Source organism: Xenopus laevis, chromosome 8L (genome assembly GCF_017654675.1).
Source record: "Xenopus laevis strain J_2021 chromosome 8L, Xenopus_laevis_v10.1, whole genome shotgun sequence".
In the NCBI taxonomy this organism is placed as follows: domain Eukaryota; kingdom Metazoa; phylum Chordata; class Amphibia; order Anura; family Pipidae; genus Xenopus; species Xenopus laevis.
The window spans coordinates 130,763,520-130,787,498 of NC_054385.1; the positions used below are offsets into that span (position 1 = coordinate 130,763,520).

General features: G+C 42.1%; 1 protein-coding gene across 2 annotated transcripts in view; it reads left to right on the forward strand.

Moving 5' to 3' along the window:
* Positions 1–23,979, forward strand: part of LOC108699448 (butyrophilin subfamily 3 member A2) — a 50,301-nt gene that overhangs the window by 21,400 nt on the left and 4,922 nt on the right. Inside the window, exons 1-3 of one of the 2 annotated variants that reach the window (XM_018231533.2) lie at positions 16,863–17,028; positions 21,088–21,435; positions 23,493–23,777. In XM_018231533.2, coding sequence (XP_018087022.1) covers positions 21,189–21,435; positions 23,493–23,777 — 532 coding nt within the window. In that variant the 5' untranslated portion in view covers positions 16,863–17,028; positions 21,088–21,188. Of the gene's footprint in view, positions 1–16,862; positions 17,029–21,087; positions 21,436–23,492; positions 23,778–23,979 lie in introns of those variants that run through there. The other variant, XM_041573717.1, reaches the window with a different exon arrangement.

Here is a 23,979-nt window from a genome sequence, read left to right on the forward strand (position 1 = left end):
TGTGTGGTTATACCACATATGATGCCCTCTCTCTCAGGGGTAAGCCCTCGCAGCGGGATGGAGGCAGAATGTAGTATAACTGTAATAGGTGCAATAGCACAATGATGGACGCCAGTAGTTCTTTAACGCTTAAACAATGAACTGTCTTTATTTAACATAGCACGTAGCACATATCCACAATGGAGTTTAGAACAATCAGACAGCATAAAGGAAGCATATACTCACAGAACCAGTATAGGCTGAATCCCTGCAGGCTAGGGAATATACAGCAGAGAGTGTGGCAGCTTGTGAGGGGTATTGCCCAGTTTTCAGGATATCTTCCAGTGGCAGACTAGGGGAATTCCTATCATCCCTTGTCTAAACACTTTAGTCCCTACTCCGGGTCAGTAATGCCCTGGGATCTTAATCCCTCTAATATCCTCGGTGGAGCCTTGAGCTGCTCAACTATATATCCTCTCTATCACTCCTAGAGTGATCTATAAATGAGTATAGCTATCTTATTACTAGGGCTAATGCACCTAGGGTCGACATATAACCATTTCCTTCTAGCCTGCTTGGTTGGCCTAAAGCAATGGACCCAGACCTCCCAAGACCTTTATACTCTGACACAGTGCCATCTGGTGTACACTGTGTGAACTGCAGGGGTTACATAAGCACAAGGTCCCCATAAGGACCCACTTAGGCGTCCATATTACTAGGGATGTGCCTGTCAGTATTGTGTAAGGGTGTCTAAATTTTCACATCCCTACATTCTCCCCCTGGTGAATTCCTTCCGTCCTGGCAAGGAACCTTTGAGAACTCAAAATTTAGTAATACATTGTAAACACATATGTAAAACTTTCAAGCAGTTAAGGCACATCATGCAAGAAACCTTTTCAAATACCAAAATACATTGCACTTAGCTATATGTATTGCATTTCTATACCATTACCTTATAACCTCTTCGGGGTAACTCTCCTGAGTAACCCAGGTACAATGGCATAGCTGGAAAGAAATATATCAATAGCAACAGTTTCATTCATGGGCAGGTAAACTTTATCAGTAAACACCTGCAAAAGGAGGTACAAGTTAGAAATACTGCATTTCAAACACATCAGTATTCTAGTCCATCAAATAGTCGAACCCACAGTCCTTTTTAAATGCACTTAGGAGGGTAAGGGGAAAAATTGGATGAACCTACCAACGGGCAGGTGTTAACTGAAACAGTCCTTGGACCTAACTCCAAGAGCAGTAAAAGAAGAAGAATCCTTCCCTGTAGAATGTTCAGTCACTCTGGAGGGGCAGGAAAACAGGTAGCTCAAAAATAGCTGCAAGCAAACTCCCAATTGAGTATCATCAATGGAAAAAATGCAATTTCCTTCAAACAGGCCTTCACCCACCATTCAAATCATGTGAAGAAACCTGGCTTTGGTTTCTTCATAAGGGATATAATATTTGGGATGGGGTTTGTCCACTCATTTTCCATCTCACAAATAAACCTCCAAATTGAAGTACTTGGTGGGATTATACTTGCCACAACTTTTCACTGCATTCTTGAGAATGGTGCGACTATACCACCATTCTTTTTCAATGGATCGCAGGTACTGCCAATCATGCTCATGCCTCACCTTGACTGGGTTTGTGAGGCAACTGTGGTGCATCTTTTCCCTCCGTACAATCTCATCAATCAGCCAATTCTCATAGGATGCAGCCACTTTCTCGTACACCCACAGAGGAGCATAGATCATAAAATAACCCCAAATTCTATGCACATGGAAGTTTATCACTCTCTGTACTCTGGAAACAGAAGTGAACACATTGGGTTCTGCCTGTCCTGGCAGCACCCAGAAATCTTTTTCCTCCTCTGGACCTTTAATGGGAGGAGCAACAAAGCTGCGAGGCACTTCTGTAGGAGGGTCCCACTCAGGTTCAGCTGTGGGGGTATTCTCTTCATACTCTTCTCATCCTGGAACTGGTCCTAAGGGGTTATCTTCCTTCGGCTTTTGAATAGCTGGAAGCAAATTCTTTTCTCTCTCAAGGGATATCTTTCCCCACTCATAGTGGTATAATTCTGCCACACAAGTGCTGTCTCCTGGTTCACTGAGAGTTTGAGGCACCATCACTTTGGGGCATAAGGAGTTTACAGGATCACTAGCCACAGATCTTTTGTCTTTTTGGAAAAGCTAATTTTAGTGCCTTGAGGGCTGCCCTACAGAGCATTGATTGGGGCATTAGGTTTTTGGCACAGAACAGAAATGGTTGTCCTTTAAAATGATATTAAATCATTACTGTTCTCAATTTATTCCCTTAAGGACTAAATGTAGAAGCTCTTAGAATCATCCTGTGTGGCTTATAGGGATGTAGCGAACGTCGGAAAAAAAGTTCGCGAACATATTCGCTAACTTGCGCAAAAACGCGAGCGGTTCGCGAACGGTTCGCGAACCCCATAGACTTCAATGGGAAGGCGAACTTTAACATCTAGAAAAGACATTTCTGGCCAGAAAAATGATTTTAAAGTTGTTTAAAGGGTGCAACGACCTGGACAGTGGCATGCCAGAGGGGGATCAAGGGCAAAAATGTATCTGAAAAATCTGCCTGTGTGTGCTTGGAAGAGATAGTGTAGGGGGAGAGCTGTTAGTGATTTCAGGGACAGATGATAGTAAGTTTGCTGGCTAGTAATCTGCTTGATACTGCTCTGTATTGGAGGGACAGAAGTCTGCAGGGATTTGAGGGACATTTTAGCTTAGGTAGCTTTGCTGGCTAGTAATCTACTGTTCTCTTTAAACAACTGCCATACGTTGACCTTGTAGGCATTGTTTGCCCAGTTTTTTTGGACGCAGCCACTGAAGCACAGTTGCCATAAAAAAATATGCCATATAAATGCTGAAAATAGTAATTTTTCGCCATACGTTGACCTTGTAGACATTGTTTGCCCAGTTTTTTTGGTTGCAGCCACTGAAGCACAGTTGCCAGAAAAAATATGCCATATAAATGCTGAAAATAGTCATTTTTTGCCATACGTTGACCTTGTAGGCATTGTTTGCCCAGTTTTTTTGGTCGCAGCCACTGAAGCACAGTTGCCAGAAAAAATTTGCCATATAAATGCTGAAAATAGTAATTTTTTGCCATATACGTTGAGTCAACGTATGGCAAAAAATGACTATTTTCAGCATTTATATGGCATATTTTTTCTGGCCTCTGTGCTTCAGTGGCTGCGGCCAAAAAAACTGGGCAAACAATGCCTACAAGGTCAACGTATACACTACTACAGCGGTGGATACGGATTACGTAAAATATATTATGGCTGCTTGAAAAAAGTCACTCCGGTGTTTTTTCTGGAGACGGTAATATTATGGATATTTAGACAGAATGTGAACAAGGTCACACAGCTAGATGGCGGGTTGAAGAAAACAGTGTGCAAATAATGCCTACAGGGCAAATAATGCCTAAAAGGTCAACTTATACACTACTACAGCGGTAGTAAAATAAAAAAAAGTAAAATAAAAAAAAAATGAATATTAAAAAAAAAAATTAAAGTTGGTGCTGCTGAACTACTAGGAGCAGCAGATTAGCACACCAGTCCCACTCCCCAACACTGCTAGACTAATAGCACTGGGCTCTTATAGTAGTAGTAGTAGTAGTAGTAAAACAACAAAAAAATAAATAAAAGCAGTCCTTACAAGGACTACTGTTATTGCAGCAGTCAGCAGATGAGATCAGAAGCAGGACAGCTGCCCACTGCAGCTACATACAGAGCACTGCAGTAGAAGGTAGATTACTAGCCAGCAAAGCTACCTAAGCTTAAATGTCCCTCAAACCCCTGCAGACTTCTGTCCCTCCAATAACAGAGCAGTATCAAAACGATTACTAGCCAGCAAACTTTCAACTGTCCCTGAAATCACTAACAGGCAGCAGCTCTCTCCCTACACTATCTCTTCAGCACACACAGGCAGAGTGAAAAAACGCTGCAGGGCTTCGGTTTTTATAGGGAAGGGGAGTGGTCCAGGGGAGAGCTTCCTGATTGGCTGCCATGTACCTGCTGGTCTGGGGTGAGAGGGCAAAAAAAAGCGCCAACAATGGCGAACCCAAAATGGCGAACGTCGCGCGACGTTCGCGAACTTCCGGCGAGCGCGAACACCCGATGTTCGCGCGAACAAGTTCGCCGGCGAACAGTTCGCGACATCTCTAGTGGCTTAATACAGAAGTAAAGAAGTTAATGGGAAAGAAGAGAAAGGCATTTAATAACTACAAATCTGTTGGGACAGAAGCTGCATTTAATGAATATAAACACTGTAATAAATGTTGTAAATCAGCAATCCGGAAGGCTAAGAAAAGAAATGAAGAGTTAATTGGAGGTTAAAACTAACCTTTAAAATTTTTTTAAATATATTAATAGTAAAAAGATGCAGGTTGAGAGTGTTGCTCCATTAAATAATGGTACCAGTCTGGTTGTAACAGATACAGAAAAGGCAAATGTGTTAATTCAGTTATTTTCTTCAGTGTATACAATAGAGGAGTCTGGGTTCACAAGCTCACTTAATAACTGCACGAATGGTTCAGCTCAATCTAGTCAGTGGCTGACTCAGGATATGATTCAAAAAGCTTTAATACAAATTAATGTAAACAAGGCTCCAGGGCCTGATGGCATACACCCCCGGGTTCTAAGAGAGCTTAGTTCAGTTTTAGACCAGCCCTTATTTCTGATTTTCTCAGATTCACTGTCATCTGGTATGGTGCCTATGGATTGGAGAAAAGCTGATGTTATTCCAATATTTAAAAAGGGATTACGATCTCAGCCTGGCAATTATAGGCCAGTAAGCTTGACATCTGTGGTGGGCAAATTATTTGAAGGCTTGTTAAGGGAACACATTCAAAATTTTGTCCTAATGAATGGCATTATGAGCAGCAATCAGCATGGCTTTATGAAGGATAGGTCATGTCAGACGAATTTGATTGCATTTTATGATGAGGTAAGTAAGATGCTGGACAGTGGGGGGGCAGTAGATGTGATCTATTTGGATTTTGCCAAAGCGTTTGATACTGTGCCCCACAAACGACTGCTTTCTAAACTAAGGTCTGTTGGGCTTAATGAAGTCGTTTGCACATGGATAGGAAACTGGCTACAGGATCGGGTACAGAGGGTGGTTGTTAATGGTACATTCTCTACTTGGAGTAAGGTTCTTAGTGGGGTCCCTCAGGGCTCAGTATTGGGTCCACTCTTATTTAACTTGTTCATTAATGACTTAGGGGAGGGTGTTGTAAGTAATGTATCAGTGTTTGCAGATGACACAAAATTATCAGCCCAATTAATTCCATCCAGGATGTGGCACTTGCAACAGGATCTTGACAAACTGGCAATCTGGGCAGCTAAGTGGCAAATGAGATTCAATGTTGATAAATGTAAAGTAATGCACCTGGGATGTAACAATATCCACTTATACCCTTAATGGGACTGCACTAGGCAAATCCGTAATGGAGACGGAGCTTGGAGTCCTTGTAGATGATAAACTTGGCTGTAGCAAGTAATGCCAGTCAGCAGCATCAAGGGCAAATAAGGTCTTGACTTGTATTAAATGGGGCAGAGAGTCACGGGAGGAGGAGGTCCCACTGTATAGAGCACTGGTAAGGCCCCATCTAGAATATGCCGTACAGTTTTGGTCTCCATCACTCAAACAGGACATTATTGTATTAGAGAGGGTACAGAGAAGGGCAACTAAGCTGGTAAAGGGAAAATCTTAGCTATGAGGAAAGACTGGCCAAATTGGGGATGTTCACGCTGGAGAAGAGGCGCTTAAGGGGAGATATGATAACTATGTATAAATATATAAGGGGATCATATAATAATCTCTCTAATGCTTTATTTACCAGTAGGTCTTTCCAGCTGACACAAGGTCACCCATTCCGATTAGAAGAAAAGAGGTTCCGCCTTAATATTCGGAAGGGGTGAAGATGTGGAATTCTCTCCCTGAATCAGTGGTACAGGCTGATACATTAGATAGGTATAAGAAGGGGTTGGATGGTGTTTAGCAAGTAAGGGAATACAGGGATATGGGAGATAGCTCATAGTCCAAGTTGATCCAGGGACTAGTCCGATTGCCATTTTGGAGTCAGGAAGGAATTTTTCCCCCTCTAAGGCAAATTGGAGAGGCTTCAGATGGGTTTTTTGCCTTCCTCTGGATCAACTGGCAGATAGGTAGTTAATATATATAAAAAAAAAGGTTGAACTCAAAGGACATGTGTCTTTTTTCAACCTTACTTACTATGTTACTATGTATCTGCACCGAATCTGTGCAGGAATTTCCAGTATGGATTCTCCATCACTGTCCACACTGGAGTGCATTACTTTTTCCAGCAAGTCCTCATCTTCCTCCAATATTGGAGTATCTCGAATATTTGGAGCTATTGGTGCAATAGGTCCTAATCACCCAAAAGAGAACTTGCTCCAATCAACATCATGGCCTATGACTGGAGTTGGAGTGGGAACAGCAAGGGCTGTATAAATAGTGACAGTCAAATCCCTACAAGGCCTCGAATCACTCACCAACACTCTGCTGGGTGAGGGATCTTCTTTAGGGCATAGCGCTGAAGTAGCCTTCTGATCAGTCCCAAAACTTTCTTTCTCTGAGGCATGGGGCAATGTACAGTCCATTTTCACCTTTGGTGAAGTATCTGGCTCGGCAGAATTAAACATCACATGGACTGCGTGGCTCCTTAATGCATGGGATTCTCTAGGATCATCGGGAAGGTTCTCCTTTCCCAACATCAGCACAGGCTGCAAGCATTCCTCCTCCGAGGATACAGGAGCAGCATGAGGCCAGCAGGCCACATCAGCTTCTAACACGTGCCACACCCTTTCCAGATAGTCCTCCAGCTGAGGTACTGGTGGGGGAACACAGCAATAGGGGGCCCCTATGGCTGAGGGGGTACACACTTCTCCCCCTGGTGCATCTGACACTGGTGCGGGCACTATCAATGGTGTAGGCATCAAGCACGCCAAAATGTCACACGAGCCCTCAGGCTGTAGTAAAGGAGTAGTGGAGCTCACATCCGCCATCCAGCCGGACGGTACTATTTCACTGACCGCAGCCGCGGTCACGGGCACATCTCCCTCAAGCGGAACCACTTCGGATGGGGAGGCACAATCTGAGGTGAGTGCAGACTCACTGGGTGACCCATCTAAGACGGCTTCGGGTATGGGTTCTAAGGCCGGCTCTAGTGTGGGTTCTGGGACAGGTTCTGGAATAAGTTCTGGCATGGTGGTCGCAGCCGCTGACACCCCCAGGGAACTCTCTATCTCTTGGTAGATGAGAATGGTTTTGCAGCTCACCTTGTCCCGTCTCTTCTCCACCAATGGAGGTTGATCAGCCTGGTTGAAGGGTCCCATCCATAAGCGGGCCTTGCATTGCAAACACACACCATCCGGATCCTCCAAGGCGTTGGGCGCTTCCATTATTATGCGCCACAGGCCGGAATCATCATTCCCCTTTTGCTTGGGGTAAAGGTACCTTGGTACACATACTGCCGCTCGGGCTCCACCTGGGTAGTAACACAAGGCAGAGGCTCCGTTTTAATCTTTGGAACCTCCGGTTCAGCCACAGACTTCTCTGACTCAGCTGTACTATCCTCCAAGTCGGGACATCTCGCCATGACTCGGGCAATACCCCCTGGGGTTAATCAGGTACACCCCTTTCTGTTTTTTCATGCGTTCCCCTTCTTAACCCATGCAGGGCAGGGCAGTGGCGCTGGGAGTTACGAAGCACAAAATTTCTTCACAGCAATTTTTCCTACATGAGGGGGTATAGGTGGTGGTGAAGGCGGTGGTGTCACAGGGCAATTGTCCACCAATGGTTCTGTTCCCAGGGCCAAACCAGAACGTTCCTCAGCTAGCAGAAAATCACTAAAGTCTATGACATCATTAACTAGGAAAGGATTAAGCCCAGGAGTAGATACTTTATTTTCAGCATAGCCTGAATCCTTGGTGCTACAGCCCTTTTTCTCTCCCCATAAGCTGGAGCCATAAAAGGATTCATTTCCACTCGTGCTTTCATACACAGGAGTCTGATTAAGCATTAATACAGGGGAGCTACATATAAGCTGGGCAGACTTAGGCAGGCTCTGATACCGGCACGGACACCCCTCTTCAGAGACTCCCATGGGGTACACCTTGGAAGGCCATGTATCATGGTGAGGTACAGCAGGGACCCAGTATAAGAACCGGACAAATCCTTTTTCGTCCGCAGGTTCTTGTGCAACATACTCAAAAGCATCAAATATCGGGTTGCCCATTAGAGAGTGATTCACAATATCTATGGGAGACCCCTCAGGGACATTATCCACTACAAATGTGTAGTCAGGATCCGCTCCCATTTCTAAGGTCCAGTCCCACAATGCACAACTATAATTTATAAAATTTATAAAAAATTGAAGTTAGAGATCACCACAGTCTGCTAGAGTGAAATACTGCCTCTCTCCATTCATTTCTATCGGATTTCTTAAGGCGTATTTATCAAAGGCTGAACTTTCACCCATTAATAAATACGCCTTTAAAAATCCCATAGAAATGAATAGAGAAATGAATAGAGAGAGGCAGTATTTCACTCTAGAGGACAATGGCAATCTCTAACTTCACTCTTTGATAAATATACAGTACCCCTAGGTGACTTGAAGGAGTTCTGAGCTGAATGTAGTGCAATGTCGCTAGTGCAACCCACCCTGGTTGGCTGCAGGCCGATGTGTAAAGCTCCAGCTACAAAAGCAGATCAATTTAAGGGCTGTATATATATAAGCAGTAATTACTTTTTCAGAAAGTATCAAATATAGATTCCAATTTTGGGGACTATTTATTATCAGGGCCGGAACTAGGGGTAGGCAGAAGAGGCACCTGCCTAGGGCGCTGGGCAGGTACCTGACTTTTGCCTACCCCTAGTTATGTTCGCTGCTCTCCCCGCCTTCCACCCCTCCGCCGTTCCTCCCTCCCCTCAGTCACTTTCCCTGCCTCTCCCCTCCGGCGATCTTCTTCGATTCTGCGCATGCAGGTTCGCGCATGCGCACGCGAGCGCAAGTTCGCGCATGCACAGATTCGCACAGGCGCCGATACTGCCCGGCATGCCTAGGGCGCCTGGACAGCGTGGCCCGCCTCTGTTTATTATACAATGGAACTAGAGCTTGCCACAGTCCCACAGAGTGAACATTTGTTGCTATTTATTTGTATGGGGATTTGGGGAGCATATTTATTAATGGGTAAAAGTAAGAGTTTAACTTTTGATAAATACACCTTAAAATAACCTATAGATATTAATAGAAAGTTGCGGAATATCACTTAAGGGGATTTTCTACTTTTAGTTTCAATCTGATAAATATTCCCTAAAGGGACATTACAAGTCGTTACACTTACATGTGCAACACAACTCTCAGTTATTCACAAGCACATGGAGTGTAATTTATAGAAATTAACTTTTATCACCTAGCATTGCCTCAGGAAACTTCAGATGTCTTTGGAAAAACAAACCCCTGCATATGTTTTTCCACTAATGATTTGCAGTAATAGCGGTGGGAAAACAGAAGAGGAATTTCATTGTAGGCAACTAATCTCTGAGCGTGTCAAACAATATGTAAAACTTTTTTCTTTTTAAAAATGACACTCTGACACAGTTTTGGATCCTGTTTGATTCTGTCAGTCATGCTGTGCTGGAGGCAGTGCAATCTATAGTCCCCAGGAGTAATTTTATTTGTAATCATCATATTGAAGGATCGCACCAACTCCAGCTCAGTGGGACAGAAGAAAACTGCTCAGCATCTGCTTCTCTCTTTCCCATGCTGACATTTTGGTACTACTGGGCTTGGGGTGGCATGGGGGTTTTTTAATCTGGAAAAAAAAAGAAAACCCTAAAGTTCATATGGGTTTTTATAGGAATGTGTTATAATCCCCTAAAGAATATGACCTTGGTGTTGCTGGACCATAGTTAATAGCATGATTATTATTATTAACATGTATCTATAAAGCAAGAACAATGTTGCTCCTAAGAAACAGTGACAATATAGCACTAAGCTAATAAACAAGCCAATATGAAGAAGAGGTAGCTTCACAAATAAGACCTTAAAGTTATAAAAAGTTAAAAGTGATTTATTAGGACTGAATTTATAAAGCACCAATATATTACATAGTACTATATAATAAATGAGATAAGTGTACACATTGAACATACAGATTACATACAAGAATATAAAAACTGATATAAGAAGTACAGTTGGCCTTGCCCAACAGAGCTTACAATCTAAACATTAAATTTTCCATGTGCCCCCTACAGATGTGCATGAATCACACTTCTTAAAAGTAAATGTTTCCCATGTACCTGGTGGTGGATTTGAGAACTGCCACAGTTAGCTGCATTACTTTGCCCCCAAGGTCTATGTAATAATTTCTAAGTAGGCGCATGAACACTGGAGGCATACTTATGGTCCTGGTGCAGTGTTCAGTGATTACTGATATAATTGTAGCACGGACAATGCACTGAGGACTCTCAGTTAAATATAGAGGGTTTTGGTTTAATAGTTTGCATTTAACATCTGAAAATACACCATTTACATGCCATCCATCCCAGGTGTCATTTATGTCCAAAGAGTTAGTCAGTATAGCTTACTGACATAGAAAGACACCATTCTAACAGGCAGCACATAGAAACCATATCATCCTAATGGGAATAATGGGGACTACACCATTCTACCCAACAGTTCATTGGAACACCATCCTACCAGGCAGCAGAAAGGGATGACACCATCCCATCAGGCAGCACATAGAGATTACACCATCTGAAAGGGCAGCTGATAGGAACACCATCCTACTAGACAGCATATAGGAATGACACCATCCACCAGGCAGCTCACTGGAATGCTATCCAAACAGGCAGCTCATAAAAACACCATTGCACAAGGCAGCTCATGGGGATGCCATCCTACTATGAAGTACATACAGATAACATCATCCCTCCAGGTAGCAAATAAGGATGACACCATCCAACCAGGCAACTCGTAGGAACGCCACCCCACCAGGCAGCTCATAGAGGTGACACCATCTCATAAGGCAGCCCATAAGGATGTCACCACCCCACCAATCATTAACAGGAATGCCATCCCACCAGGCAGCTGATATGACCACCATCCCACCAGGCATCTCATAGGAAAAACATTCTACCAGGCAGCTCACTGAGACAACACCATCCTACCAGGCAGCTCATATGAAAACAACATCCTACCAGGCAGGTCTTGGGAAATAGAGGTGGCATCACTGGTAGGAGATCCCTGGTGAGATGTGTTTCTATTAACACCATCCCACCATGAAGTTTATTAGAACACCATCCTACCAGGCAGCATATAAAGATGGCACCATCCCACAAGTGGGTTATAGGAACACAATACTACAAGGCAGCACATTGAAATTGCATCATCCCACTAGGCAGCTCAAAGAAAAGCCATCCTACCAGGCAGCTCATAGTGATAACATCATCCTATCAGGCAGCTCATAGGAAAACCAACCTACCAGGCAGCTCACAGAGACAACACCATCCTACCAGGCAGCTCATATGAAAACCATCCAACCAGGTAGCTCATAGTGATAACAACATCCTATCAGGAAGCTCATAGGAAAACCATCCTACCAGGCAGCTCACAGAGACAACATCATCCTACCAGGCAGCTCATATGAAAACCATCCTACCAGGTAGCTCAAAGTGACAACAATTTCCTATCAGGCAGCTCATATGAAAACCATCCTACCAAGCAGCTCATAGTGATAACAGCATCCTATCAGGCAGCTCATAGGAAAACCTTCTTACCAGGCAGCTCACAGAGACAACATCATTCTACCAGGCAGCACTCTCAAATAAATTAAATTAATTATATAAATTATAATGTGAACCAATCAATTGATAAATATAAAGTGCTTGTGCTGATAAAAAGAACTTGCTTGGTTAATTAAAACCTTCTAATAGGTTTAAATAGATATTAAACAATTGGCAAAACAACAAGTTCAAAAAAGCATAGAATTGCTTTAATAGCCAGTGCCAACTTGTTAAATTATGTACTGAGTCTATAAGTAATAGATTCAAAATTCCAATAAGTTATAAAGTGCAAGTGCTCAAATGTTCACAGTCACCGACTGGGTGTGGTTCAAAATAAATAATTTATACAAGTGCTAGTGCATTATAAAATCACAAGGTAATTCATTAGCAAAATTAGTTTGAGAAAAAGGAACCAGGACCGTCATTCAAGGAAAATTAAATAGGAAAAGGAAAATAGTGTAGAGGTGGAGAAGTCCCAAAGAAACTGCTGCCTATTATTTTCTAAGCCCTGGGACCCCACACGGGGAGAAAGTAGTACACTGAGGACTGTGGTCTCGTATATTACATGACCTATCTCTTAAAAGAGCTAAAATAACCTAAAAACCCACAAATCCACCAGTGCCATATAAATAACAGAGAATGAAGAAATTGAGTGTGGTTCCCTGGACCAGGCTATGAGTATTCAAATTCAGTTAAAAGAAATTTAAAAAAAAGTTTTTTCCAAGGTGATCGAAATAGTATTAGGATCTGAACAACAATTAAAATAAAAATATTGTGAAGAGAGACTCTGCCAATGCGTTTCGCTAAAAAGCTTTTTAGCAAAACGCGTTGGCAGAGTCTCTCTTCACAATATTTTTATTTTAATTGTTGTTCAGATCCTAATACTAGTTTGAATAGTTGTTAACAGTAATTCACGCCTCCGATTCTCCACGAGGTAACAATTAAACTTAAAGGACTGCCTTCCTTCTTTGTATTTTTATGAAAACCATCCTACCAGGAGCTCATAGTGACAACAGCATCCTATCAGGCAGCTCACATGAAAACCATCCTATCAGGCAGCTCACAGTGACAACATCCTGTCTGGCAGCTCATATGAAAACCTTCCTACCAGGCAACTCATAGTGACAGAAGCATCCTATCAGGCAGTTCATATGAAAACCATCCTACCAGGCAGCTCATAGTGACAGTATCATCTCATCAGGCAGCACATATGAAAACCATCCCTCCAGGCAGCTCATAGTGTCAACACCATCCCACCAGGCAGCTCATAGTTACAACAGCATCCTACCAGGCAGCTCATAGTTACAACAGCATCCTACCAGGCAGCTCATATGAAAACCATCCTACCAGGCAGCTCATAGTGACAACAACATCCTATCAGGCAGCTCATAGTGACAACACCATCCTACCAGGCAGCTCATAAGAACACCATTTACCATGCTGCTCATAGTGACAACAACATCCTATCAGGCAACTTATATGAAAACCATCCTACTAGGCAGTGCATAGTGACAACAACATCCTATCAGGTAGCTCATATGAAAACCATCCTACCAGGCAGCTCATAGTGATAACAGCATCATATCAGGCAGCTCATAGGAAAACCATCCTACCAGGCAGCTCATAGTGACAAGAACATCCTATCAGGCAGCTCATATGAAAACCATCCTACCAGGCAGCTCAGAGACAACACCATCCTACCAGGCAGCTCATATGAAAACCACCCTAAAAGGCAGCACAATGTGACAACAACATCCTATCAGGCAGCTCATATGAAAACCATCCCTCCAGGCAGCTCATAGTGTCAACACCATCCCACCAGGCAGCTCATATGAAAACCATCCTACCAGGCAGCTCATAGTTACAACAGCATCCTACCAGGCAGCTCATATGAAAACCATCCTACCAGGCAGCTCATAGTGACAACAACATCTTGTCAGACAGCTCATATGAAAACCATTCTAACAGGAAGCTCATAGTGACAACACCATCCTACCAGGCAGCTCATAGGAAAACCATCCTACCAGGCAGCTCATAGTGACAACAACATCCTATCAGGCAGCTCATATGAAAACCATCCTACCAGGGAGCTCATAGTGATAACAGCATTCTATCAGGCAGCTCATAGGAAAACCATCCTACCAGGCAGCTCAGAGACAACACCATCCTACCAGGCAGCTCATATGAAAACCACCCTAAAAGGCAGCACATAGTGACAACAACATCCTATCAGGCAACTCATATGAAAACCATAATACCAGGCAGCTCATAGTGACAACAACATCCTATCAGGCAGCTCATAGTGACAACACCATCCTACCAGGCAGCTCATAAGAACACCATTTACCTGGCTGCTCATAGTGACAACAACATCCTATCAGGTAGCTCATATGAAAACCATCCTACCAGGCAGCTCATAGTGATAACAGCATCATATCAGGCAGCTCATAGGAAAACCATCCTACCAGGCAGCTTATATGAAAACCATCCTACCAGGCAGCTCATAGTGACAAAAACATCCTATCAGGCAGCTCATATGAAAACTATCCTACCAGGCAGCTCAGAGACAACACCATCCTACCAGGCAGCTCATATGAAAACCACCCTAAAAGGCAGCACACAGTGACAACAACATCCTATCAGGCAGCTCATATGAAAACTATCATACTAGGCAGCTCATAGTGACAACAACATCCTATCAGGCAGCTCATATGAAAACCATCCTACCAGGCAGCTCATAGTGATAACAGCATTCTATCAGGCAGCTCACAGGAAAACCATCCTACCAATCAGCTCACAGAGACAACATCATCCTACCAGGCAGCTCATGTGAAAACCATCCTACAAGGCAGCTCATAGTGACAACAACATCCTATCAGGCAGCTCATTTGAAAACCATCCTACAAGGCAGCTCATAGAGACAACACCATCCTTCCAGGCAGCTCTTATGAAAACCATCCTACCAGGCAGCTCATAGTGACAACAACATCCTATCAGGCAGCTCATAGGAAAACCATCCTACCCGGCAGCTCAGAGACAACACCATCCTACCAGGCAGCTCATATGAAAACCATCCTAACAGGCAGCACATAGTGACAACAACATCCTATCAGTCAGCTCATAGGAAAACCATCCTACCAGGCAGCTCATAGTGACATCACCACCCTACCAGGCAGAACATAAAGGAGATCTCCCTGGGAGGCAGAGAGCACATGGTTACAACTTACTATCTTAACATTAAGAAACACATTACAATCTTCTACCCAAACTTCAAACATAAATCAAAAAGAGAATTCTTCAAAAACTCTATCCCAGACTGCTCCACAGTCTGCAAAGATCCAGTAAGCTTGAGCACCACAGTTTCCTAAATCCCAGAATTTTTACTACAAGTATTGTTGAAAACAAGGCCATGACATCACTAAATGCCCTTGTAAGGTACAAGCTACTCCTGTACAAAGCCAAGCTAGAGAATGTAACTCAATCAGACGTAAGAAATGGAAGCCTAACCACCCGAAACCACTTGTTGGGTTAGGACAGAAGTGCATCTTCCATCTGAAGAACCATTTATCCCACTTACCCTGATTACAAAGAGGTAATAGGTGTGGGTGCCAAGTCTGCTTGTATGGATGGAAAAGTGGAAGTTGATCTCAAAATTCCTGGGATAACTTTCTGATCATGGGATCTAATGTGAAAGCAGTTGAAGATGCTTTGCTAAATTTTCTGCAATTACAATGGACCACTGATGTTTCTTCCTTCTCTGTGTCAGTAGCAGTAAAGAAACTGTGTCAAGTCTTTGTACCTGAATTTTGTCAGGGCCCTGTGTACAGAAACAGGCCTCCTATAGAGATTCCAGCTGGTCAAGCATGACAGATAATGGTTACCAGATACCTGCCTATGTAATGTGATACCCAAAGCTATTTTCTTCTGGAAACTCCACCTGAATAAGTGGCAAAGCATGTTGGGAATTAATTCCAGAAAGAAAGGATTGGCGAGAGAGGATGCCTCTGGAGGGGATGCCCACCAAATGGTTGTGTCTCCTCCATTGCCTATCTCTCTATGGTGCGCACGGCGAACACTACTGGGTTTTATGCGCCGGTGTGATGACATCATCGCGCATTGGCATGAAATTCAAAAGTATTTAAAGATACTTTGGTTTTGAATTAGTTGCCCGCTGTTAGGTCTAACTTGTTTAGTTCCTGGGTGCTTATTCTTCGTGAACCCTATAGTGTATCCTGGTATTGACCCTTGCCTGCATGCTTGACTACTCTAAACACTGTAAATCTGAACCTTGCCTGCCTGACTATTCTAAGCTCTCCAATCCTGATCCTTGCCTGCATGCCTGACTTTTCCAAACTCTCCAATCCTGATCCTTGCCTGCCCTGCCTGACTATTCTAAACTCTCCAATCCTGATCCTTGCCTGCCTGACTATCCTGTGAAATCTGCCTGTAACAACCCAGCCTATTTGACCTTGCTTGAACTCTGCCTGTCTGATCACTATTCCGGGTTGATCCTTCTGAGTTGTGTTGCCTTCCATCATAGTCAGTGGTAAAACAATCATGCCCCTTTGCTCATCCAGAACTCTTGCTTGACTCCTCTCTTAATAAAATAGCTGAGTGCTTCTCCTGAGGCCAAAGGTGGCTGCTACAGTTGGAAGCAGAGCCGTAACCAGGGAGCCAAGCACCTGTTCTGGATTTAGGTGGATGGTCCAGAAAAGGAGACCAAGTATCTATAAAGACCTGTTTTAAACGAGGTTCTGCAATTATAACCCTAATCACTTCTTGTCAACACAGAAGATTTAACTGGAAGAAGGTGTCTTTTAGAGAAGGAAACACCTCTGACAACCAAAACATATCAGAATCAGCCCAGGACTTGAACCCTTGTTTTTGAGGTTCTGGACACTGGCTACATTTGCCTTGTGAGCCACTGGGGGCTATTGGGGCTGATCCTGAACTCTTGTGTTTGATGTTTCTGTTTATCTGCCTGTTCCCAGTATGTTTCCTCCCTGTTTTCCACCCACCTTTTTTACCCTCATTTGTCTCCCATTCCTAATCACCTTCCCTTTATAAACCCCACCCTGAGATTTGCTCAGGGCTGAATCATTGAATATAATTTGTTTGTTCCTGATCTGCCAACCTGAACCTTGATACCTTGATACCTGAAAACCTTGTCTTTGACTACATTATTCCTGAATACCTTGTACTTTGTTCCTGAGTGAGTACCTCAAGTTCCTGTGTTCCCCATTTTTTCCTCACCCTGATTATCCTTTTTGCCTGTTCCTGCCTTTTGTTTTCCGTGTTCTGGCTGTCATTAAATCTTCTAATTAAATCTACTATCATCATGTCTTTGCTTCCAATCACCTATGGCTACACCCCTGGTCTTCCGCCATATCCACTCCCCATGGAGTGGCAATCCTCGGGAAATGCTTCCTCCATTTTGTAAATTCCTCTACTGTGTCTCAAAATGAAATTCTGTGTTTTCAAAATAAATTGATAATACTGTGGAACTTTTTTTGAGTGTCTAATTGGGGGAATCCACAAGTGTTGATATTCAGACAAAATAAAAGTAGAGATAAAAATACTGGATTTCACTCCAAATTCACAAACCTTTATCTCCACTTTTGTGAATGTCTTTTAAACAGACACTTTTCAGATTTGTGTCTTTTGTACAACATTTTAATGACATTTTTCTTGAATTTGTCTTTAGCTGTAACTAAACCAGTCAGCCATCAAATTGGAATTTTCCGGGTAGGGAGGTTATTTTACCTACGGAATTATATACGGAATAATTTTTTTCAGTATAACCTGGGCTTTCTAACATGCCTACATGTTTGTGTTATTCCACTTCTGCAACAAGATATAAGGGTCTTAATGCTATTTTGCATAATATAGAGATTTGTAACAAATTTTTTATTATCTTAAGTCAAGTGTATCAGTTCTGCTAAAACTAAAAAAAAATGGCTGGGAAGCTTTACATTTCCTTTAGATTAATTAATATTGCCTCATTAATTAAGCTAAAACTAGTAAAATCAGAAATTTAGATTGAGTGAATCAGAGCAGATTATTTTAGAATTGATCTGACACATGGGGAAGAGTTATACTGATCTTTACTCCATTTATAAAATGTTGGGAGAAAATTATATTTAAAATGTCGTTTTTATGTAATTTGAAAGATAAATTCATCAAAGTGTCTGTAAACTGTCTCTTTCACCAAAATATGAAAAGTGTCGGTTGAGTCGGAATTTAGGCGGATTTCTGTTTATGAATATGGAGAAAGTATTTTACTAGAGTTTACCATCACTTTTAAACCAAAAATGTGGCATCTAAAAGTCAATGACTTTTTCTGAAATTAATTTAAAATTTTGCAGACTCATTGAAAATTAAGGAAATAATGATTTTTCTGTGTCTGAATAGTTTTCAAGCAATCAAGTTCTTAAGTTTTTAATAAGCGCACATTAAAATTTGAGTTTTTTGGATTTGAAAAAAAACATTTTTTTTTTTTTAATATAAAAGTATCTATGGATGTGCCGGGTTAGGTGGATAGTAGGTAGACTACACTTGTGCAAACTGACTTTCCAGGGAAAGAGAACCTGGTGCATGGGAATGGAGGGAGCAGCACTATCCCAATCTGTAGAAATAAAAAATTCACTGGCACACAAGGTAAATTGTAGCAGGGAGAGCCCTTACATTTCGGATTTATACCCCTTTTGAGTCCATATTCTGCCATGATAGGGTCACTCAATGATATATGAACCTTTGGTATGGAGTAAAAGCAGTGGCATAACTTCCAGGAGTGCAGATGGTACAAACGCACCCAGGCCCACACCCCCTTGAGGCCTGCCGGAAACCTCAATAATGGTTATAGTGGGCAGCTATGCAGCAGGGCAGGAAAATTTTACAGAGCATATGCAAGCAGCACTCCGGTGCACGATTCATAGGGGGGAGGGCCCGGGGGCCCATCCTGTACCAGGGCCAGAAGGCAAGTAGTTACACCACTGAGTAGAAGATTGTAGTGTGTGGGTCCTCTACTTTAAAGGAACAATTCAGTGTACAAATAAAAACCTGGGTAAATAAAGTATGTGCAAAATAAAAATTGTTTCTAATATAGTTAGTTACTGCCTGGTAACGAATCAGTGGAAACCAAAAGAGCCACAAAGCAGGAAGTAATGGTACATATCATTGCATAGTTATGTAGGGGCCCCTACGGGTTAATCTGCCCTGCAGCTTTAAGGCCCCACCCTTTTTCTTAGAGTGATCTGCCAGGAGAGGTGTGACAGCTTCCTGCTACACTGCTATATAGTGAGTGTAAGGAGTGGCCTCTTCCTCTTTCACCTCTGGATGCTGATCCAGCTGGATGTGCTCAGAGGGACTGAGTGCAATAGGCCCTGAAGAAGTCATGTGTCCTAGTCTGGGACCAGGAAACCCCTTGAATGAGGAACAGATATACTAGGGCAGACTTGTCATAGTCTTTCTAGGAGAGAAAGGCAGAGAGGTTAGAGAGAGCAGTTCTGAGCTCCAACATTAGGCGTGATAGATTGGACGTATCTCTCCCAGGCCATATTGCCTGTAGTATAGGGATCCCAGTAGAGAGGGAATCAGGAGAGAGTGATTGCCCTGAGGTTGATCCAGAGACACTACTGGAATATGTCGCAGAGGTGAAGTGAGATACCTGCCAAGTCTGTCCCCAGGGAGTGTCAGCCTGTGTCTACTCTAGGTTAGCCGGCCTGCAGATCTGTGTGACCTCTCTATATGTTGTTGCCTCAACGCCTGCGTGAGTACAAACCTGATCAGTTCAATAAATCTTGTTCCTGTTTTATTAAGAACCTCCTGGCGCCCAAGTCTTTTGTTATTGCACAGTTGTAGTTACACTACACCACACCTTTAATCTTTCATATAGCAAAGGCCCTAACCTGAAGTGTTAGAGTCATGTGCAACCCATGCTCTATTGCACTAGCTGGTGAATTAACCCCGTATGGCCCAAATTGGTGTTACAGTTACATAGTTAAGTTGGGTTGAAAAAAGACAAAGTCCATCAAGTTCAACCCCTCCAAATGAAAATCCAGCCCCATACACACACCCCTCCCTACTGTCACATAAATTCTATATACCCATATCTATATTAACTATAGAGTTTAGTATCACAATAGCCTTTGTATTATGTCTGTCCAAGAAATCATCCAAGTCATTCTTATAGTCATTAACTGAATCAGCATCACAACATCACCCGGCAGTGCATTCCCCAACCTCACTGTCCTGACTGTGAAGAACCCCCTACGTTGCTTCAAATGAAAGTTCTTTTCTTCTAGTCTGAAGGGGAGGCCTCTGGTACGGTGATCCACTTTATGGGTAAAAAGGTCCCCTGTTATTTGTCTATAATGTCCTCTAATGTACTTGTAAAGTCTAATCATGTCCCCTCACAAGCGCCTTTTTTCCAGAGAAAACAATGACTGCCCAGAATTAGACAACCTGTTCTTTACAAAAACCCAAAGATCCTTCTCATTTAAGGAAACTCCCAACACATTGCCATTTAGTGTATAACTTGCATTTATATTATTTTTGCCAAAGTGCATAACCTGCATTTATCAACATTGAACCTCATTTTCCAGTTTGCTGCCCAGTTTTCCAGTTTAGACAAATCACTGTGCAAAGTGGCAGCATCCTGCATGGAACCTATAGTTCTGCACAATTTAGTCTCATCTGCAAAAATAGAAACAGTACTTTCAATGGCCACCTCCAGGTCATTCTTCTGTTCTGTTACACATCCAGTCACTCCAGCCTTTATACCAGTATACCAGGGCCGCTTCTGCCATGAGGCTAGGTGAAACCCTTGCCTCAGCCAGTGGCCAGTTACAAGGGGCGGCAAAAAGCCAACCCTTGTAACTTTTAAGAGCCGAAGTTCTGGGCTTTAAACCTAGAAAATCGGCTCCGCTAGTGCAAAGAGCGATATTGCGCTCAATGCACTAGCGATACTGCCCCCTTAAACCCGTTCCAATGCTAATTTTTAAGCGCAGAGCGGAAGAGGAGGGGGGCGGCATCTGGGCTGCTGCCTCAGGCAGCAGTAGCCCCAGAATCGGCGCTGCTTTATACATTACATTTTTGGCTAACTATATAAGAAACATTTTTTATTTAGTACAGTGTCTATTTACCCAGTTTTTATTTTTACCCTGAACAATTCCTTTAAGAAATAAGTCAATGTTTTTGTCAATGAGACCTAATAGTGCAATGTCAACCAGATTGAAATTGTCATTATTTCATCATTTACTTTATTTTGCAGATAGTTTTACTGTTATTGCCTCCCACACCCCAGTTATTGTCACCCTGGGTAAGGAAGCAAACTTGAGCTGTCACCTGGACCCTGCAGTCAGTGCTAAAGACATGAGAATCAAATTTTATCAAAGAGACCCAAACTCCTATGTTTCTGTGTATAACAAGGGACAGACTGAACATGATAATCAGGATGAGAAGTATAAGGACAGGACGGAGATTCTGAAAGAGAACATCACACGGGGAGAAGTTGGTGTGAGAATAAAGAATGTTATGATGTCAGACACAGGGAAATACACCTGCCAATTTGCTTATGAAAATAATTACGATAAGGCAAGACTGACACTGACGGTGGCTGGTCAGTAACTATATTTTTATTTTTTATTATTTTTAACTCTGTTTATAAGGAGATAGTCTATGAGGCTATTTTTCCAGGAAAATGATGACTTATGAGTTTTTTTTACAAATGCCCCCTAGAATGTAAAGGAGAGAATGCAACCTACTATACTTGTATCGTGTATATATAGCCCAAAACATAATGTACAACATTGCTAGCCTACTTCTTTGGTTGTGCTTTAGTTCTCCTTTAAGCTGTCCTCCAATTTAGATTGTAAGCTCTATGGAACAGGGACCTCCTTCCTTCTTGTCTCTTTAACAAGCATGGGCAGATTTATCAAAGAACAAATTATATCCAAAGATATATGTCCCAAGGCTTTTCATTAGTTAAAACAAAATATTTATTTAGGTTACATTAAAATTACGATACATACTGACCCCACATGGCCCACCTTACGCGTTTCGTACCCTCCGGCACTTAGTCATAGGTGTCTGCTTTGCTAGCTTTCCTTCGAATAGGAACAACCTGAAAATTTGAATCCAATTTAAATAGAGTTTTCCCTCAGAATATCAGGAAGACAATAAACATCTTCAAATGGCTTAACGGACTGGAAGCCATTGACTTCTACATGAATTTGGCAGGTTTTAGGTGGCGAATATTCAAATTAGAACTGTTTCCAGGGTCAAGGTGTGACAAATCTCACATTCAAAATCACAAATTGGGGGATTCAAATTTGAATGTGTGAATTGTGACACAAAGGAAAATTCAAAAATCCTAATTTACTTCAAACCTTTATAAATTTGCCCATAAGTACTTAATCTTTAATAAACCTGCACTGTGTAATTATTATTGTAACGAGTCCTGTTTGTTCTTTTTATTTATTGTTCTGCTATACAGTGATGTGTGTGTATAAGTACAACTATATAAATACAATAAGCGGATGGAGATAATAGTAATGGGCAGATTTATCAAAGGTCAAATTTTATTTTTAACTCTAATAAATTCAAAATATACTCACAACTCGAATGGGAGGTTATTTAAGACAAAATTTGAACTTCAAGGGGCAGATTTATTAAGGTTTGAATGGTAAATTCAAATTTTGCAAAACTCGCAAATTTGAATTTGAAAGCGCCAAATCAAATGTAAATTCGAATGTGAGATTTATCACACCTTCACTATGGAAACAGTTCTAATTCGAATATTCGCCACCTAAAACCTGCCGAGCTGATTTACAAGTCAATGGCAGAGGTCTATTGATCCATTTGAATATGTTAATTGGCTTCCTGACATTCAAGGTTTTTGTCAGAGGAAAATATTAGATATTCAAGTTTTTCCATAAACAACCTTTCTTTCCAGTTGAGGGTACGGTACATTTGAATGTATTACAGTAAAAAAAAAGTCACATAAATTGGGCCTTCTATAAATAACCCCCCTAATATTTAATTGAATTTTAATCAAATTCAAATAGATTTTTTCCTAGAATCAGGAAGGCTAGAGTCCGGAAAGGCTATTAACATATTCAAATGGCTTAAGGGGCCTCTGCCATTGACTTCTACATGAATTCGGCAGGTTTTAGGTGGCGAATCCTCGAATTAGAACTGTTTTCATGGCAGAGGTGTGATAAATCTCACGTTCAAATCTACATTCGAATTGGGGGGATTACAATTCGAATGTGGGTATTTTGACACCAAGAAAAATTCAAAAATTCTAAATATAATTTACAATTCGACCGTTAATAAATCTACCCATAATTGTACAAACCCCATATTTTTCAGTACTAGGTTTTTTTTGTGATTAAACTGCAGTATTAGGATCTCTTTAATATCAGCTCCTTCTTGAGTAAAACTCTCTGGGGCAAATTCACTAAACGCTGAAAATGCGCTAGCGACGCCTTCGCAGGCAAGTTTTGCCAGGGCGCCGCTAATTCACTAAAATCCGAAGTTGCGCTCAGGGAGGCGAAAGGTAGCAAAGTTGTGCTAGTGTTGCCCCTCTGGCTAGTCACTGCTTATGAGATGTGTATCACTTGATTTACATTTATGTGATGAATAACAATCCAGATACAATCTGTTCTCTTTCAGCTGTTGGGAAAGAACCCGCCATCCATACTCAAGAAAACAATGAAGCCCCAACTGGATACAAGACTAGAACCTGTGAATCTAGCGGCTGGTATCCTGAGCCCAAGTTGCAGTGGTTGGACGGCAATGGGAACATACTGGAATCTTATGTTTCTATAAAATATATTGATAACATAACCCTGTACCAAGTATCATCTTCCATAAAACAAGATGACTGTTCCCCTGTGACCTGCCGGATAAGTAATGAGCTCCTGAATGTAAAGCACCAGAACTCTGTTGATGTATCACGTAAGGAATCCATATAATATTCTAATATGTTGGGTTTTCTCTCACACTTTATTTCTCTGTACAATGGATACAAACTGTATGGGGGTCAGCATGGGCTTTTTGTGACCTGCAGACAAAAACGAAATCCTCTGTTCACCTGCAGCAATTTATTAAGGAATTCACTTTTACTGCATATAGCTCTTAAAGGAAAACTAAACCCTAA